This window comes from Microcaecilia unicolor, chromosome 13, assembly GCF_901765095.1.
Source record: "Microcaecilia unicolor chromosome 13, aMicUni1.1, whole genome shotgun sequence".
Lineage (NCBI taxonomy): Eukaryota > Metazoa > Chordata > Amphibia > Gymnophiona > Siphonopidae > Microcaecilia > Microcaecilia unicolor.
The window spans coordinates 24,577,239-24,598,241 of NC_044043.1; the positions used below are offsets into that span (position 1 = coordinate 24,577,239).

General features: G+C 44.9%; 1 protein-coding gene across 1 annotated transcript in view; it reads left to right on the forward strand.

Annotated features, from left to right (window-relative positions):
* Nucleotides 1-21,003, forward strand: part of MMP28 (matrix metallopeptidase 28) — a 94,479-nt gene that overhangs the window by 32,208 nt on the left and 41,268 nt on the right. The window contains exons 3-4 of the mRNA XM_030186051.1: nt 11,743-11,936; nt 12,577-12,798. Coding sequence (XP_030041911.1) covers nt 11,743-11,936; nt 12,577-12,798 — 416 coding nt within the window. The remainder of the gene's footprint in view (nt 1-11,742; nt 11,937-12,576; nt 12,799-21,003) is intronic.

Here is a 21,003-nt window from a genome sequence, read left to right on the forward strand (position 1 = left end):
TTATGTTAATTTAATACCCTTACCCTCTTTTGAAAATCTCTGCATACACATGGCCCTTCCTGCCAGAGTGTATGGCATCTTTTCCTGCAGACTGACTCTGTAGATCATCCAGCTCATTTTCGAAAGGGATCGCCGGCGATCTTCCGACACAAATCGGGAGATTGCCGGTGATCTCCTGATCCCGGCCAATTCGGTATTATCGAAAGCCGATTTTGGCCGGCCCCAACTGCTTTTTCGTCGCAGCGCCGGCCAACCTTCAAGGGGGCGTGTTGGTAGGGTAGGAAAGGCGGGATGGGGGCATGGTTGTGGGATGGCCGGCTTCACCTTATAATGAAAAAAAAAATGGCCGGCTCAAATGAGCATTTTGCCGGCTGGACTCGGTCCATTTATTTTTAGGACCAAGTCTGAAAAAAGTGCCCGAACTGACCAGATGACTACTGGAGGGAAGCGGGGATCACCTCCCCTTACTCCCCCAGTGGTCACCAACCCCCTCCCACCCAAAAAAAAAAAAAACTAAAACTTTTTTTGCCAGCCTGTATGCCAGCCTGAAATGTCATACTACTACTACTACTATTTAACATTTCTAGAGCGCTACAAAGTGTACGCAGCGCTGTACAAACACAAAAGAAAGACAGTCCCTGCTCAAAGAGCTTACAATCTAATAGACAAAAAGTAAAGCATTTAAATTTAAAATATTTAAGCAGTCAAGCACAAGAGAACAGTCACAGAAGGACAGAAGATGTTGAAGGGTGGTCAGTGTGATTAGGTGTAACTCTGGTTGGAGTAGTGGGAGAAGGTGATAGAAGAATAGAAATGGGTGAGGTAAAGTAATGAGTGGGTTGATAGGGAGGTTATATAAGACATGTCACTCTAGGGGTGGGTGGGTAGGATTAAGTCTAAAGCAGGAGAAGGTATTCTCTGCAGCCTATCTGTGAGATACCCAGCTCCTTGACAGCAATATGCAGGTCCCTGGAGCAGTTTTTAGTGGGTGCAGTGCACTTCAGTCAGGTGAACCCAGGCCCATCCCCCCCTACCTGCTGCACTTGTGGTGGTTAATGTTGAGCCCTCCAAACCCCCCCCAAAACCCACTGTACCCACATGTAGGTGCCCCCCTTCACCCCTTAGGGCTATGGTAATGGTGTACAGTTGTGGGGAGTGGGTTTGGGGGGATTTGTGGGGGGGCTCAGCACCCAAGGTAAGGGTGCTATGCACCTGGAAGCTATTTTTGTTTTGTTTTTTAAATTTTTTTAAGTGCCCCCTAGGGTGCCCGGTTGGTGTCCTGGCATGTGAGGGGGGCCAGTGTACTACAAATGCTGGCTCCTCCCACGCCCAAATGCCTTGCATTTCGCCGGGTTTGAGATGGCCATGCCCGGTTTCCATTATGGCTGGAAAATGAAGCCTGCCATCTCATGTAAACCCGGCCCCGAAGCTGGCTGGCCATCGAATTGGCCGGCGCCGTTCGATTATGCCCCTCCACGTCTGCCAAAGGCTGATTTCAAGTTTTGATGGGTTTACCTGGCTTAGGGTGATCTGTTTGACAAGACAGTTGTGAAAAATTACAAGAGGACCTTACGAGACTGGGAGACTGGACGTCTAAATGGCAGATGACATTTAATGTGAGCAAGTGCAAAGTGATGCATGTGGGAAAGAGGAACCCAAACTATAGCTTCGTAATGCAAGGCTCCACATTAGGAATCACTGACCAAGAAAGGGATCTCGGTGTCGTTGTTGATGATACGTTGAAATGCTCTGCTCAGTGTGCTGCGGCAGCTAAGAAAGCAAATAGAATGTTAGGTATTATTAGGAAGGCAATGGAAAACAAAAGTGAGGACATTATAATGTCTTTGTATCGCTCCATGGTGCAACCACACCTCGAATATTGTGCTCAATTCTGGTCGCCGCATCTCAAAAAAGATATAGTGGAATTAGAAAAGGTACAGAGAAGGGCGAATAAAACGATAAAGGGGATGGGACGACTTCCCTATGAGGAAAGGCTGAAGCATCTAGGGCTCTTCAGCTTGGAGAAGAGACGGCTGAGGGGAGATATGATAGAGGTCTATAAAATAATGAGTGGAGTGGAACAGGTAGATGTGAATCATTTGTTTACTCTTTCCAAAAATACTAGGGCTAGGGGGCATGCGATGAAGCTACAAAGTAGTAAATTTAATACGAATTGGAGAAATGTTTCTTCACGCAATGTGTAATTAAACTCTGGAATTCGTTGCCAGAGAATGTGGTGAAGGCAGTTAGCTTAGCGGGGTTTAAAAAGGGTCTGGACAGCTTCCTAGACCATTATTAAATTGACTTGGGAAAATTCACTGCTTATTTCTGGGATAAGCATCATAAAATGTATTGCGCTTTTCTGAGATTTTGCCAGGTATTTGTGACCTGGATTGGCCACTGTTGGAAACAGGATACTGGGCTTGATGGACCTTTGGTCTGTCTCAGTGTGGCAATACTTATGTACTTAATAAAGTGAGAGTCACGTATCCGGGAGTCAGGGCTGGCAGAAAGGTATCAGATGCTTTAGATGAACCTTCAGCTATGCACCCCTCCCCCACCACCACTTCCCTAGGCCAGCTCAGTGCCTTTACCTCATTCCCGTACTCCGGCATCTCTTCTTTCCTTATCCTGGCCTGCTTCCTGCTTTCTCATATGAAACAGCAACCAGGACACAAACGTGACCTCTGACATTAGCTCTCTGCCTCTGGCCATGATTCTCCTTTTATACCCTTTTCTCTCATAGGCTAGTATTGGAAGTACAAAGTCAGCATATTCTAACATATTCCAGCATATTCTAGTAAATTCTATCTTACAGAAGCAAAGTTCTTCATAACATATTTGCTTATCATAAGTGAGGTCACTAAGGTTATCCTACTTTGCAAAAAACATCTTCCCAGGAGCCAAAGTTGTGTCTTTTCATTATCTGCTTTCATGGTCAGCAGCAAATTCCCCCTTACATTACTACATTCATGCACAGTATTCTCCTGCCACACATATCTCTGTTATGACTCCATATCTGCCTGTCTCTCCAACAGAAGGGCAAGCTGACATGAGATTCACATTCTGTGTAATTCTTGTTATTTAGCTTCTCAGTGACTCTTAACCTGTCCGTAGCCTGTTCACAGAGGCCTAGCTTTGCTCATAATTCTCAGTTACTGTTGTAAAGTTATTTTATGGTTCATGACCTGCATGTCCCATTTAAACAATTCCTCCCTTGAAGGTCTTTGTAAGCAAGACCTTCACCTTACCAGTGTTTTTATTATGACACCTACAGTAGTCCTGCTCCTAGGTGAATATTCACACCTCAAGATCTGTGTGTTCTCAGCAAGCAGATGATCAGTGCTCCAATTCCAGGCTGTGTTAGGTTGCAGGCCTGAGAATCCCTTAGTAGGGGGAAAGACTGAGTTCTGACTTACCCATTATGGCTAGGCAATTGCATGAGCACCAGGAGGTGGATAGTAAATAGGAGAGACACTAGTGTACTATAATTGTGAGGTATGGTGGCTAGGATGTGTAACAGATAGAGGGTAATGTGTAGCAAGACAATAAGGTGTAGGTGGAACCCTTTAAAACAGCCACCCATGGTCTTATTAAGTTACCCATTGGCACTTGGTTACAAGGGACGATGGTCTTGCGTGGATGCATTATATATGACTTTCATTAAGAGCATCATCTATAAGGTTTATATGTGCAAGATCAGCATACAGTTCAGGTGTAACAGTACGAATCATTTTTTTTCATACACTACATATTGTCCCATAGGATCTTGCTTGCTCAAAGCGGTTTCAATTAAGCGTTCCACTAAACTTCTAGCACAAGGTATAATGCAACAGCCGAGAAGTATAAAAACAACAATCACAACAATAATTGTGGTCAGTCCAGACATGAGGCAGTTTTTCCACTTTCCAAAGGCATTGTCCAACCATCCTATCCAGGAGGTATCAGTGCCTGAGTTTTCTGCCAACACATCAGCCAAAGTAGTAAGTCTTTGCAAAGCTGTGGTTATAGTCTCCGATCAGATGTGCTTAATGAGAGAGCAGGATGCACATTATCCCTTTCAGCTTCTAAGCAGCTTGTACATCAAAGGAATTAACACAATTTGAAGTGCCTATATACAAATGCTAGAAGCCTTAAAAATAAGATGGAAGAGTTAGAATATGATGAGGTAGACATAATAGGCATCTCAGAGACTTGGTGGAAAGTGGACAATCAACGGGACACTGTGTTAACAGGGTACAAATTGTACAGCAATGATAGAGAGGATCAAATTGGAGGGGAGGTTGCGCTATGTGTTAAAGAGGAAATTGAGTCAAATAAAATAAACATTCCACATGACACAGATAGCAGCATGTGTGAAGGGAAGGAGTATTCTTATAGGGCTGTACTACTGTCTGCCGGGAAAGAACGAACAGATGGATAAAGAAATGTTTACAGAGATTAGGAAAGCTGGCAAATTGGGCAACACTATAATAATGGGTGATTTCAATTACCCTGATTGTCCCCAAAGGGATAGTAGAATATAATCAACAGTAATAGCAATGCAATTCTACTAAGATACAACCGAGTATTGGAGGTGTACAATCGCTAGTATACATGAAATGTGGAGAAAAAAAGACTTCAGAAACCCTGGAGAATACTCCTTATGTAAGAATCACCTTTCAATTTTCGAGTACTCCTGTTCTTCAATCATTAGTCTTCACAAAAAAAACTCCACTTTTCTTATTCATGAAATACATGCACATACTCCTTCCACAATACTCAATGGTAAAGGCTTATACCAATTATACGCATTCGGTGAATCAAATGTTACTTAGCTTGAATGTTCATAAAGCTGTCAATCCAAACTGTCTTCAACAGCATACAGCGTTCACAAAGCCCAACAGGAGACCCTGTTTCGCCACAATTAGGCTGTTTCAAGGGCCAGAACTTTAGTCCAGACAGCTATCTTCCATGTTCCTTACTTCACCGCATCAAACTGCCTCTCGTCGGCGTCCTCAACGTGAACCCCGCTTCCTTCCTATATATACGTCATATCCTTCATCCCAGACGCGATACGTCCCCAGCAACAACTTTATTGACAAGTGCACAACTCACAAAAAAGCTTTCCACTCAATTGAGATGTTCAATCCCTTAGGGATTACGGTCTGCAGCATGTATATCCATCTCTGTTCTATCTGTCTTAACTTCTTCCTTATATCTCCTCTGCGTTCTGAAACCTGAATTTGCTCCAGAACTACACATTGCAAATCACAAAAATCATGATGTTTCAAAAGGCAATGAGAAACCAAAGGTTCATATGTCTTCTTAGCTTGTATACAGTGTCTATGTTCAATTAACCTCGTCTTTAACATCCTAGAAGTTTGTCCCACATAGTATAGATTGCAAGTACATTTCAATAAATAGATCACATTCTTTGATTGACAATCCGTCAAGGTTTTTAAATGATAAGACTTGCCCGTATGTGCATCCGTGAACTTATCAACTTCCAGCATGTTATGACACACCGAACACTGCCCACATGCTTTATGCTGTCCTATCCTGGCAGCCCTATTATGCTCACGATTCCATGTATCAGCAGCACATAACAAATCATTCAAATTGCTCTGTCTTTGGTAAGCAAACAAAATCCTTAAATCACGGAAACAAGGATAAATATGCAACATTGCCATATGTTTTTTAATGATCCTCACCATTCTATTAGTATGTATATTATATTTTGTTACAAAAGTCACCACCTCTTGTTGCTCCGCTGCATTTATGTCAGGATTGAGCAGCCATTCTCTGTGGTTAAAAAAAGCACGTTTCCTTGCTCGAGATACTAAGGACTTAGGATAACCTCTATCTTCTAAATTTCGTTGTAAATGAGAAGTCTGTTGAAAATATCCCTCAGTAGTTGAACAGATTTTACGATATCGCAAAAATTGTGCAAAAGGAATATTCGTTTTGCAATGACTAGGGTGCATACTTTGAAAATGTAATGTGGTGTTCCTATCAGTAGGTTTAATGAACACAGACGTCTCCAATTTGTTCTGGACTATGTTAACCTGTACATCCAAGAAGGAAATGGAAACATCACTATGGGCATATTCAAATTTGATAGTCTCATGGCACCCATTTAAGTATGTCACGAATTTATGTAGTTCAGTAGAAGTACCATTCCATAGGACAAAAACGTCGTCTATGTACCTCCACCAACATTTCAAAAAACGATTCCATCGTGATTTGTACACCCATAGACGTTCAAAATGTTCCATAAATAAATTTGCGATGGTGGGCAAACAGGCTGCTCCCATAGATATTCCCGTTTTCTGTATGTAATATTTTTTATTACAAGTGAAATAGTTCTCAGATAATGTAATCCTAATCAAATTCAATACAAATTCTGTGGGAACCAAATGAGGCCGCTCTCTTCTGTCCAATGTATATTCCAAAATCCCAATCGCTTCATTTTGAGGGATCGAGGTATAAAGCGAGCAGACATCTAACGTCACCAACAACGTGGTGCCAAGCATTTCAGCTCTCTTCGTTTCCAAAAGTCGTAAAAAATGAGAACTATCCTTCACATAAGAGTCAATCTCAGACAAAAAAGGTTGCAAAATCTTGTCTATATATTGTGCTGGACGTTCTAATAACGACCCCCTAGCTGCCACTATAGGGCGCCCAGGTGGTTTGAATAGGCTTTTATGAATCTTAGGTAAGGTATAAAAAATGGGAATTTTAAAGCCACGAAAATCCAAAAAAGCAAATTCTTTCTTAGTAAGAAATCCTAAGCTTCTACCCTCAATCAACAAATCTTGAAGAAGAGCTTGTATCCGAATCGAGGGGTCATCAACCACTTCTTCATACGTGGTCGTGTCAGATAATTGTCGATACAATTCTGCCATGTAATCAGCTGTATCTTGAACCACGACAGCCCCACCTTTGTCAGCCTTACGAATGACAATGGCGATATCATTTCTCAAATCTCTCAAAGCAGTCCGTTCTTTGACATTTAAATTTAAACCCCTCTTCGGTAAAACAGCCTCCTCTCTCTCTAAATCATAAAGAATGCATTTTTTGAACGTAGCTAACCCCGCATCCAGAACACCTGAAGGGGTCCATTTTGAAGGTTCACTTACGATAGACCTATCTAATGTATGTTCTTGATCCGACATTGAAAAAAACAATTTCAAATTCAACTTGCGAATGAACTTTTCCACATCCATACGTATTTGGAAGGCATCATGAAAATTGGTCGGTACAAATGTGAGTCCTCTACTTAACACACTCATTTCTTCTTTTTTCAACACTCTAGTAGACAAATTTACCACTGCTGGCCGTGCCGCTGTGATCTCGTTTGTGGCCGCTGACCCTGGCCTCTGTATCCTCTTCCTCGAGCCCGCCAACCTTTGTTCCCCTGCCTTCCTCGCATACTGTTGTCCTTCTCCCCAGACGTCTCATCTGCATCTTCCCCGCTACTGGAACTATTAGATGTAAATTGAAACCTAGTTTCTTTTTTATTATTGCCTTTTTCTGTTTGTTCCTTTCTCATCCACGGATATACATAGCCTTCCCCATAATCACGTTCATCACGTTGGAATTTTTTTATCTTTTGCATTTTTAATTCTTTCTGAAATTTTTCAATTTTAAATGTTAACTCCCTATGCTCCTCTACATAAGTACTAGAGGCTTCTTGAGCTTTCAATAATTCATCACACCGCTGTTTTTCAATAACAGTTTGCTCCTGCGATCTTTTAACCAAGAGCACCATTAAATCCAACGAACACCTATTTAGTATCATGTTCCACTGTGAGACAAACGTTTCATCTTCTTGGAACATCCTTGGTCCTCTCAACATGCGTAAACCTCTAGGAATTATCTCTTGCCTGCAATAATCCGCTAGAGAAGCGCTGTGTAATTCCAATTTTACAAGTGTCTTGTGCAAATTCAAAATTTCTGACCATTTATCAACCCCATCTGTTGCTGTTTTATTCAAGGATAAACCAGGTATATTCAAAATTTCATCCTTCTGATTTTGCAGGAAGCCAAACCCTGTTCTCCAATCTTGCGCCATTATAATTCTCCCTCACGTCAGTTACACTGATTGTCCCCAAAGGGATAGTAGAATATAATCAACAGTAATAGCAATGCAATTCTACTAAGATACAACCGAGTATTGGAGGTGTACAATCGCTAGTATACATGAAATGTATACTAGCGATTGTACACCTCCAATACTCGGTTGTATCTTAGTAGAATTGCATTGCTATTACTGTTGATTTCAATTACCCCAATATTGACTAGATAAATGTTACATCAGGAAGTGCCATGGAGATAACATTTCTAGATGTAATGAACAGCTGCTTCTTGAAGCAGCTGGTCCAGGAACTGACGAGAGGGGGAGCCATTTTGGATCTGGTCATTGGTGGTGTGCAGGGCATAGTGCGAGAGGTGGCGGTGTTGGGTCCCGTGGGAAACAGCATAACATGAGGCACCAGAGATCCTCTTGGAGGAGGGTCCTCTGGCCTTGCCCCAGACTCCTCCCCTCCTCACAAAAGGAGGAAGTCTCCCTCAGGGAGATGGCTAGGTTCATCCCATTTGATTTGATGATGAGCCCTGAGCTGATTTCAGTTTGATGCAGTCCCCTTCTCCACTAAGGAAGCTGTAACAGTGCACAGAATCCTTAAGCTCATATAGAAGAAGCAGTGGGTGACACCAGATGAACAAGAAGGCCCACTATCTATATAGAAAATCTCCTGGATTCGGGAAGCTCCAGCTTCCTCACCATTCCATGGTGGTCATATGTACTCTCAAAAGGGCCAAAAGCTCCAAGACTTATTTCTCAGGACTTTCAAGGAGGGGGGAGGCTAAGACCTTGGAGTGTTTTCAGAATAAGTTTTATCAGAATGCTATGCTTATCTGCCGTAGTTGGCAGAGTTTGCTTATACTCTTCCTTAAGCAAAAGCTAAGGAACTCCTCAGCTTGTAGCGAAAGAGTAGGAGTATGGAAAACACATGGTATGGACAATGTATGATGCTTTTGACATGCTATGCAGACTCTTCTGGGTTGTGCAGACTCATCTGCTTGTGCACTTCAGACCTTGAACCAGCAGTTCAGGAAAAGCTGGTGAATGCTTCATGCTATGAGGACAGCCTTTTTGGTGACAAGGTAGAGGTAACAGACCTCATCAAGAACCATTCTGAAACCTTCAAGTCACTGTTCCAGCCCACTCCTGGCTCAGCATCTGCATCTGGGAGGTATTCTGGATAAAGGCAGTGGAGGACCTACCACTGGAGAAACAGGGGTGATATGATACAGACGTTCAAATATTTGAAAGGTATTAATCTGCAAACGAGCCTTTACCGGAGATGGGAAGGCGGTAGAACTAGAGGACATGAAATGAGATTGAAGGGGGGCAGACTCAAGAAAAATGCCAAGAATTATTTTTTCACGGAGAGAGTGGTGGATACTTGGAATCAGGAGCGTAGCTAGACACTCAAGTTTGGATGGGCCTGGACCCAAGGTGGGTGGGCAGCACTCCGCCTTGTCCTACAAGTGATTTGGTTTCTCCCTCTCTTGTCTACATGCCATATGGTCTTTCAAACATCCCCTCTCCCCCATATACCTTTTAAATAGCAGATTTTCACCGGCAGCAAACAGTTGTTGGGAGTTTTTGGCTGGTGGGGCCTGGGGTCCCTGCCAGCCACATTATAGGTGTGCTGCTACTTGGTGGGCCTGAACCTAAAGTGGGTGGGCCTGGGCCCACCCCAGCCCACCCTTGGCTACGCCACTGCTTGGAATGCCCTCCTGCGGGAGGTGGTGGAGATGAAAACTGTAACAGAATTCAAACATGCGTGGGATAAACATAAAGGAATCCTGTTCAGAAGGAATAGATCCTCAGAAGCTTAGTTGAAATTGGGTGGCAGAGCTGGTGGGGGGAGGCGGGGGCTGGTGGTTGGGAGGCGGGGCTAGTGCTGGGCAAGACTTCTACGGTCTGTGCCCTGAAAATGGCAGATACAAAAGGTAAGGTATACTCAAAAAGTAGCACATATGAGTTTATCTTGTTGGGCAGGCTGGATGGACCGTGCAGGTCTTTTTCTGCCGTCATCTACTATGTTACTATCCAGATCATTTTCGAAAGAGATCGCCGGTCATCTGCCGACACAAATCGGAAGATGGCCGGCGATCTCCTCATCCCGGCCAAATCGGTATAATTGAAAGCCGAATTTGGCCGGCGCGAACTGCTTTTTCATTGCGGAGCCGGCCAACCTTCAAGGGAGGGTACAGAAGGCGGGGCGGGGCTGGGGTGTTGTTACCAGATGGCCGGCTTCACCCTATAATGGAAAAAAGATGACTGGCTCGAACAAGCATTTGGCCGGCTGGACTTGGTCCATTTATTTTTAGGACCAAGTCACAAAAAAGTGCCCCAATTGACCAGATGACTACCGGAGGGAATCGGGGATCACCTCCCCTTACTCCCCCAGTGGTTACCAACCCCCTCCTACCCTCAAAAAAATAATGTAAAAAACATTTTTTGCCAGCCTCAAATGTCATACCCAGCTCCCTGACAGTAGTATGCAGGTCCCTGGAGCAGTATTTAGTGGGTGCAGTGCACTTCAGGCTGGTGGACCCAGGCCCATCCCTCCCTACCTGTTACACTTGTTGTGATAAAGGGGAGCCTTCCAACCCCCCTCAAAACCCACTGTACCCACATGCAGGTGCCCCCCTTCACCCCTTAGGGCTACGGTAACGGTGTGGAGTTGTGGGGAGTGGGTTTTCGGGGGGATTTGGGGGGCTCAGCACCCAAGGTAAGGGACCTTTTTTTTTTTAATGTTTAGAAGTGCCCCCTAGGGTGCCCGGTTGGTGTTCTGGCATGTCAGGGGGGCCAGTGCACTACAAATGCTGGCTCCTCCCACGCCCAAATGCCTTGTATTTCGCCAGGTTTGAGATGGCCGGGTCCGGTTTCCATTATGGCTGAAAAACAAAGCCGGCAATCGCAATATTTACCTAAATGTTGATTTAGCAGGGCCCAACCGTATTTCGAAAATACGGTTGGCTCCGTCCGTTTGCGGAGCTGGCCCCGAAGATGGCCGGCCATCGATTTGGCCGGTGCCGTTCGATTATGCCCCTCCAAATTACTATGTTCTCCAGGCAACAGAGAGCCCAGAAGTCCCAACCTGCTTCCAAGTCAAAACAGGGAATGAGTGTTTGACTGGCTCCAGATGAGCATAGTCACAATTCCCATATCGGTCCCAGACAGCCTTACAGTAGAGGCTGAATTTTTTCTAAGCAAGGTTGACCCCTTTTAATGCCCCATGATTCAGGATCAAGACTGGCTATGCTCTCTTGACTTGAAGGATGCCTAAACTTGGACTGCCCCAACTTGACATTTTGTCCTTTAGATTGTAAGCTCCTTCGAGCAGGGACTGTCCTTCTTTGTTAAACTGTACAGCGCTGCGCAACCCTAGTAGCACTCTAGAAATGTTAAGTAGTAGTAGTACATCCCAGTCACAGAGATCTGAGATTCTGCTTGATAAACATTTGGTCTGACCTTGTATGGCAAGTCTGCCTGCAGGAAGGATAACTCACCATATCTCTAGATCCTCTCTTTAAACACTTAATGCCAGCTATGCATCTCATCACAATGACTTATTGCCAGATCAATTGTGAATCTGCTCTTCTGTGAAATGATTGTACTGTCATGGAGATGGGAAGGGGCTCCTTAGTGCTGTGGCATTGATTGTTTCCTGTTCCTTCCAGAGAGTTCCAGTGGGTCTCCCATCTCCCAGTTAGTGGGGTGCTTGATGCTGCTACATTCCACCAGATGGCCAAGCCACGCTGTGGCGTTGGAGATGTTGAAAGCCATGGTCAGTGGGCAGAGCGGGTGAAAGCCCTGTTTGTGGGGAGAGATTCCAAGACTGGGAGAAAGAAGCGCTACTTGAATTTCTATCAAAGTAGGTTTTCTGTGTTCTCTTCCTTTCTGAGTATAACAGTAGGGCACTGCAGAACCTCGGCCAGAGGAATAAGGTGACCACTGATTTCTCTTCCAAATGGTTATAATTGATCACATGTAGCAATGATTTCTATAACACATTGTTATCAATAGAAAACAAACAAAATAAAACATGGAAAAGAAAATAAGATGATACCTTTTTTATTGGACATAACTTGATACGTTTCTTGATTAGCTTTCGAAGGTTGCCCTTCTTTGTCAGATCGGAAATAAGCAAATGTTTAAAAAATGTCTTTATGCCTAATCTAAATGCTAATAATGTCAGCATACCCCTGAGCTCCTGAGGTAGTTTGTTCTAATAAAGGGGACCTAAAGTGCTAAAAGCTTTATTCCTCCATCTCACACCGGGGCAAAGCTCTAAAGGTGGAATATCCAGCAATCTGTGGAAGGAAGATCTAAGCATATGGGAAGGGACATACTGATGAATTACACTGATAAGTATCCAGGTGATTGAACATTGAATAGCTTATTCTCATCAATTTAAATAAACACTGTTCTTTATACTGGGGAAAAAAACAGGTTTATGATAAGAACTGTTTGTGTATAGATGATCTAAAACTTTACTGTTTTGCACATTGCAGGCAAGAAGTGGTATAAACATCACCTGACATACCGGATAGTGAACTGGCCGTGGTATCTTGCAGAACAGCAGATGAGGATGGTGGTGAAGACAGCCTTCCAGCTCTGGAGTAATGTGTCTTCTCTCGTGTTCCTAGAGGTATTGGAGGGCCCTGCAGATATCCGGTTAGCTTTCTTCCATGGTGACCACAACGATGGACTAAGCAATGCCTTTGATGGGCCAGGTGCTGACTGGTTCTTATTTATGATGTGATAGATTATGATGTCGGTTTTTGCATTTAAAATTACCTATCTTTTCTAAATCCAGGTTCCAGGCAAGAAACATTCAGTACAGTGAGTAGGTCCCTGCCCCAGAGGGTTTACAATCTCGATTTGTACCTGAGGCACTAGAGGGAGAACTGACTTGTTCTAAAACCAGACTATTCCTCCACTCTTGCAGCTCATTTGCATATCTTTTGTTCTCCCACTTTTGCCATAACAACCTCCTTTTAAGAAGATCTTCAATCTCCAAAACACATTTATCTCTGTATACAACAGGGGCATCACCCTCCTGACAATGTCATGGTCCTGATGCAAAACAGTGTCAGAAAGCAGAAAACAGAGGAAGTGACGTCACGATAGCAAATGGAGCAGTGAAAACGGAGCTCCCGTCTACCAGCTTTAAAATAGCGATTATCTAGCGCTCCTACCCCCAGGGGAACGATAGAAGAAGCAGATTCCGGCAGGTGAAGCAAAGTGGAATCGAGCGATGTCACAATCTAAGCTTAAAACGCCAGATTTAGCAGCGTTTTCATACCAGCAAAAAGAAAGAAACGGAGGGCAGGCGGCGGAAGAAAATGGCGCCCATGCCTCGAGAGCGGAGCGGACTGAACCAAAACAAGCACGAGGCAGCCCGCCGATTGAAAGAACGGAGGTAGAGCCGGAGATTTGGGCAAAATTATGCACGTGGTTTCAAGAAATAAAAACAGAACTCAAGGAAGTGCGAAGGGACTTTGCACAGCTGAGTTCAGAATTAAGAGGAGAAATAACAGAACTTGGCAACCGCGTGATGGAGGTTGAAAATAATCAGGAAGAACAAGCAGAAACAATCAAGGCAGTAGAGCAGCAAATAAACGAGAGAAAAACAGAAGCCAGATACCTCATGGACAAAATCGAGGATCTGGAGAACCGGAGCAGGCGCTCCAATATTAGAATCCGCGGGGTGCCGGAATCTCCCGAATTTAACAACTGCGAAGAGGTGGTGCAGTCTATTGCAGCGCAGGTATTGTCCACAGAGGATAAGCCATATGATAAAGCTTCAGTTCGACTAGAGCGTGCACATCGCGCATTGGGCGCGCGAAAATCAAACCAGCCTAAAGACATAGTGGCATGCTTCAAAGACTTTAAAGTTAAAGAAGCTGTGATGAGGAGGGCGAGAGTGGCGAGCCCCGTGACGTGGGAGAGTTATCCGATTGAGTTATATCAAGATCTATCTGCAATGACTCTAAAGCGCCGGGGAGAATTGCGGCCACTAACAGCGCAGCTAAGGGAGGAAGGCGTATCATACAAATGGCAATATCCATTTGCGCTCACCTTCATCCGAGAGGGAAAACAGAGGAGAGTGGCATCGCTGGAGGACGCGCAGGAATATTTGAAACACACGGAGACAGCGGAAGACCCTCGCCAGTACGAACAGGAAGGTACAACACGATCCATCAAACCCAAATGGCAAAGAGTATCGCAGGGGGGTGGACGTTTGAGAAGGCAGATATCCGGGAAACACTTGCACCCACAAGCAGGAAAGTGAAAGGAGCAACAGAGAATCCTGAAGGAAAAAGTAGAACTGAACAGCGGAACAGATAAATGGTGAGAGAAACCATCTCATGGGGGAGGACATACAGAATAAGCTGAGAGACGAAGGGAGACGTCACCCCTCTCAGCAACAGACATGACTCAAGAGGTTATTGGGGCATGTCTTAATTGGAATGGGGTGGGAAGGGAAGAGGGGAAGGGATGGGGACAGTGTTTAAGTGTCTGGTGGTGGCTGAATAGGCAAACAAAATGGGTCAGAACATGCAAAGTCAGTTTAGTTGTGTAACATTCCAGGGCCTCAATTCGCCAGTAAAGCGTAAGCGAATGTTCAAAGAGATGTTGCGATTAAAAAGTGACATAATTATGTTGCAAGAGACGCATTTAAAGAAATGTCATGAGAAATTGATAGCCCACAGGAGGTATCCGAGGGTAATACATTCAACCAGCAGCCAAAACTATAAAAAGGGGGGAGTACTTGTGGCATTCTTGGATACACTGCCCTGGAAAATTACTAAAAGTGTGTCTGATAAAGCGGGTAGGTTCTTACTGGTAGTAGCATCACTGTGTAATGTTCAGTATACATTTGTTACACTATATGCACCTAATGAAGGACAGGGCAAGTTCCTGGAAGAGATTGAGCAAAAAATACAACAGAATGTCCAAGGGCAGCTTTTAATAGGAGGAGATTTCAATTTGACATTAGACAACCAGTGGCGTAGCCAGAAAACCAATTCTGGGTGGGCCTGAGCCCAAAGTGGGTGGCACAAAAGTTTCTCTGCCTCGCCCTACCTTCACCTCAAAATATAAATACTTTAGCTAATGAGGATCCTCAAACTCTGTCAGCTGAAGACTTCCTCTGAAAGTGGCCAGAACTTCCCTTTACCAAGCTTGGCAGGCAGCAGCAACATCCCTAAGCGACCAAAGCTGGCACCCCTTGCATCCTTAGTTGTCAGTAACTCAAAGATGCTGTCGCCAACTGCAGAGCTTGGTAGAAGGGAGCTCTGACTGCCTTTGGAGGATGGATGCTTGGGGAGCCCCATCAGCTATAAAGCAAGGGTAAGGGCCAGTGTTAGACATGCTCTGGCCCAGGTAGGAAAATAAAGGAGGGCACTCTCTCCAATCCCCTCTCTTCCCTGCCTCCCTTCCGATTTCTGTACCTGCCATTACTATCACACTGACAGACCCTCACCAAAAACAGAACAAGGGATCACAAGTTAGAAATAAAAATATTTACACAAAAATTGAATTGAGAACCCCAAGAAGTTAAACTTAACATGTACTACAACCCTGAAGAAATAAAAACAAAAATGCATTTCTGAACACAATGCAAAGACATTTGCTATGCACTTTTCACAAAGCTAACATATTCCATTTAAACATTCAAAATAAAATGCTTTTTTCTACCTTTAATGTCTGGACATTTTATTTTTTCATTATGTTGCTTCTAATTTCCTGGCGTCTACTAATTCTCCTTCAAGTGACTGCTGTGCATTTGTCTTTTCTCCTCTCTACTGTCTATTCCCTCACTACATCTACCTCCGACATACTGATCATTCCTTTTTAGCTGCTTCCTCTTTTTTTTTTATTTTCTGCCTCTGTCAACTCAAATTTTACTCTCTTTCCCGCCTTTCTCCTTCTTTTTACTTTACAGCTGCCTATCAGATCGTCATCTTCTTCTCTCACCCACTAGCTCTCCCATTACCCAACTCACTCCTTCTCCAGCCATTCCCATTCATCTTTAATCTACTCCCCATTACTATATTTCTATCTTCTGTAATCACTATCCTCTCATCCATTTCCTTGCCACCCTCTTCCTCCTCCCCCCTCCAGCATCTCCCACATGGTTCCACCATTCCCAGCATCTTCCTCCATCCACCCTTCTAGCTCCCTGTCCCTTCTCTTCACTCCACCCCTGTCCCTTCTCTCCTCCCCATGGTCCAGCATTTCTCCCTCTCTCTTTCCTCCCATTGTCTGGCATCTCTCCATCATTCTCATTTGCTCCTGGATCCAATATCTCCCTCTCTCCCCTCTCCTATGAATCTCCCCTGCCTCTCATCCAACCCCATGTCCTACATCTCCCCCTCTCTCCCATTGTCCACATCCTTCTTTCCCCCTCCCTTGTACCCCAGATCCAATAGCTGTCTTCCCCCTCCTTCCCATGCAGCATTCTCTTCCTTCCTCCACCATGTCCAACATTTCTGTCTCTCTCCCATTGTCCACCATCTCTGTCTCCCCCTCCCTTGTGCCCCAGGTCCAATATGTCTTTCTCCTCCACCCATACAGCGTCTCTCCCTTCTTCCCATCCACTGTCATGCCCAACATTTCTCCCTCTCTTCTCCGTGCACCATCTCTCCCTCCCCTCCAGCCCCATATACAAGATTTCTCCCTTTCTTGCCCCCCTCTACCCCTTTGTCTCTCTCTCTCTTCCTTCCCTCCACCCTCATGCACCATCTCTCCTCCTCTTCACCTGTGTCCAACATTTCTCCCTGTGTTCTCCCTCCCCCTCCATGCAACATTTCTCCTTCTCCATCCACCCCATATCTCTTGTCCCTCTCCCCCTCTCCCTCCAGGCAGCATTTCTCCCTCTCCTCCCACTAAACAAGATTTCTCCCTCTGCTCCGCTGCCTGCCCAGTACCTTGGCTGAGTGAGCACCAAATGTAGCTATGCGCACCTCTCCCCAGGCTCCGCTTCGCCGCATGATCGTCGCTCCCTGCACTCTTCCTCTCGCCCGCCACGCTGCACGCTGCGCAGGCTTTCACACAGGCAGCCGCGCTCCCCCCCCCCGCCACGTCCATCCGGTCCTCTGATGCACTTCCTGTTAGGACCGGATGGACGCGGCAGGGGAGAGCACCGCCGACTGCATGAATGGCAGCATCGCGCGACAGGCAAGAAGCAGAATGCTGAGCGATGCAGCGAAGTGGAGCCTGGGGAGAAGCAGCGAGCGAAGGATGTGAATGGGCGCCTGGGCGGGCCTGGAGGGAAAGTGGGTGGGCCTGGGCCCACCCAGGCCCACCCGTGGCTACGCCCCTGTAGACAACTCAACGGGACAGGCGGGGTATGCTAAGAAAGATAGAGAGATTTTGAAGAGATTTATAAAGAGGTGGGGCTTGGTGGATTTATGGAGAACAACACATGTACATGATAAAGACTATACCTTCTATTCACCCACACACAACTCCTATTCGAGAATAGATCTCTGGTTGGGGGATGGGGTAGTGGCGCAAGCCATGCAGAAGGTACATATAGAAATACGTACGTGGTCAGACCATGCCCCGGTATTTCTCAGGCTCAGGTTTTGGAGAGAAGCAGGAGGACAAAGATATTGGCGGTTAGATGAGGCACTCTTAAACGAGCCGGAAAATGTGGGAAAGATTGAGCAGTATATAAAGGAATACTTGGAATTTAATGATTTGGGAGACATCCACCCAGAGAGCTTATGGGAGGGTCTAAAGGTAGTACTGAGAGGTCAGCTTATCGCCCTCAAGGCCCATCTGAAAAAAACAAAAGAAGCTAAAGAAAGGGAACTAAGGGAGACGATAGAGCAGGCAGAGCGACAACATAAAGCAGATCCCATGGATAAAAAAGCAATGATTGAGCTTCATAAAACTAGAATGCAACTTAATGAATTACAGATGGCAGAGGTGGCTAGTCAACTGCAACAAGTGCAACAGGAATATTATGAGCTGGGGGATAAAGCGAGTAGACTATTAGCGAACAAATTTAAAAAACAGGCTTCCCGTAATCAGATACATAGTCTTATAACACAGCAAGGCCAAACGGTCACACTAACAGGTGACATTCAAGCTACTTTCCATGAATTTTACACTAACCTGTACAAATCTGAAGTGGAGGTAGCCCCCAATAATATAGAAGAATACTTGCAAGGGATAGAAATACCCCAGCTGTCACAGGGGGAAAGAGAAAAACTTTCGATGCCCATAGAGCTGGAGGAGATCAAGGAAGCGATTAGAGCACTCCCCCATGCTAAAGCACCAGGGCCAGATGGCTTCCCAGCTAGAATATATAAATTGTATGCAAATACTCTGGCACCACTGCTACTGCGGCTCTTCCGGTCATTTGACCAGGCGCGGGAGCTACCTTACTCCTGGCAACTGGCAGCAGTGACCTTATTGCTTAAGCTGGGCAAGGATCCACAGCAATGTGGGTCCTACAGGCCAATATCTCTCTTAAATATAGATTATAAAATATTCACAAAAATATTGGCAAATAGGCTGCAAAAGGTATTGCCCAGGCTAGTCCACGAAGATCAGGTGGGGTTTATATCAGGCCGTCAGGCCTTTGACAACACAAGATGCTTATTACATGTACTACAGCAGATGAGAGACGAACAGGAGCCAGCCATAGTACTTTCGATCGATGCAGAAAAAGCATTTGATCAAGTGGAATGGCCATTCTTGTTTGCACTGGTTCAGAGGATTGGAATAGAGGGAGGATACTTGAAATGGCTGCAATTATTATACCAGGCCCCATTGGCAGTACTAAAAATCAATGGCTCATATTCAGAGCCAATAAAACTCCAAAGAGGTACCAGGCAGGGATGTGCAGTTTCCCCGTTACTGTTTGCCCTAACAATTGAACCACTGGCCTGTAACATTAGAGCAGATACAAGAGTCAAGGGAGTAGTAAGAGGGAAGAGGGAGCATAAGCTGATGTTATTTGCAGACGATATCCTGATGACATTGACAAACCCTGAGCCCTCTGTGCGGCGGGCAGTAGAGATAATGAAGCAATATGGGGAACGATCAGGTTTTAAGGTAAACATTAGCAAGACCGAAATCCTTAACATCACAATGCCTGGGCAGGAGGTTACGCAGATGAAAGCGGCATTCCCGTTCATATGGGCCACAAAATCCATCAAATATCTGGGGATACAGATTACACCTAAAATGGAAGATTTATATGAGGCAAATTTTCCAATGAAAATAACAGAATTATTAGCAGAGCTTGATAGATGGGAAGGTTTGAACATCTCATGGATGGGGCGTATAAATGCCATTAAAATGATGATGTTGCCGAAATTATTGTATCTGTTTATGGCACTACCTATCCCAATCCCTCGAAGTTTCTTTGCTCGCCTCAATAGAAAGATGTTTGCTTTCATCTGGAGAAAAAGGCCACCACGGGTGAGGCGTGCCATAATGTTTTAACCGCAAGAGAGGGGTGGGATGGGAGTCCCGAATTTCTTCATATACTACCAAGCGGCCCAACTGAGAATCTTAGCAGATTGGCAACCGGCAGTCAATAAAAAATGGTTACATTGGGAAAGGTCCTGGTTGGGGATGAGAGAAGTGGGGGATATTCTGTGGCTACCAAATAAAGAACTGAGGAGTATAGGGCAAAGGGCGCCCATAGGGGTAGGGCATATTCTGTCCACCTGGCACCAAATCAGGAAACAGTGGTTCCCAGAACGAACATACTATCATCAGACAGGAATACGAAAGGCCCCAGGGTTCCCATTAGGAGCTACTGAGATAGCCTACAGACACTGGACACGAGCAGGGCTACACACACTGGGCCAATTATGGGAGAATAATAAGATAATAGGCTTTGCAGAATTACAGGAGGAATACGGTCTGCAGGCCAAAGATCAAGTATTTTACTGCTGTATACGTAATTATATACATACCAGGGCCCGAGAAGAGTTGGAATTGGGGGAAACATCTCTGGAAGTAGCTCTGAGAAAGGGAGGGGGGAAGGGAAGTGTATCACGCCTATACCTAGCATTGCTACAACGAACAGACCCCCAGGTAACCTATGTTAGCAGATGGGAGGGAACATTGCAATGCACATTTTCAAAAGAAAGCTGGAAGAGAGGCTACCGATACTTGTTTAAACCCTCAATGGCTCAGAGTGCAATTGAGAATGGTTTCAAAATATATTACTGGTGGTATTATATGCCAGATAGACTACAATATTTATACCCAGAGACATCAGGAGAATGCTGGCGATGTGGAGCCAGAGGCACTTTTATGCATATTTGGTGGGACTGTCAGAGGATAGCAGCATATTGGAGGACGGTGATCACATTGATAACTAAAGTGCTACAACACCCCTACCCATGCAGGCCGGAAAATTGCCTCCTACATTTGAAACCGATATCATTAACAGGACTCCAACACAAGCTGGCTACGCAATATCTAGTGGCAGCCAAAATAGCAATAGCAAGAGACTGGAAAAAACCACAGCCACCTGAAATACAAAAGGTGCTGCAAAAAGTTGACTTTATGTATCAGATGGCAAAACTAACAGCCATAAGAAGAAGGAGAATGGGAGCCTTTGACAAACTCTGGCAACCATATGAACAATCTCAAGAACAGAATCCAGCACCACCATGACACGGGGGGGGGAGGGCAAAGGGTAATGAAGCAGGAGTGTACTAAGAATTTCAGCTGTATGTAGTAAATTTTGAAACGTTGTAACTCATGATAATGTTCTATATTATAAAAAACCAATAAAAAGGATTTGGAAAAAAAAAAAAACCCAGAAAACAGCTTAGAGGGGTGGAGAAACAAAAGCAGACAGCCAATCGGCTGGGGAAAGCCCCCCTTTATGATGTCAGCTGGAGAGCTTTCAGCAAGGAGGAGATTCCCAAGTGTGCAAGTAAGTAAGCCACAGG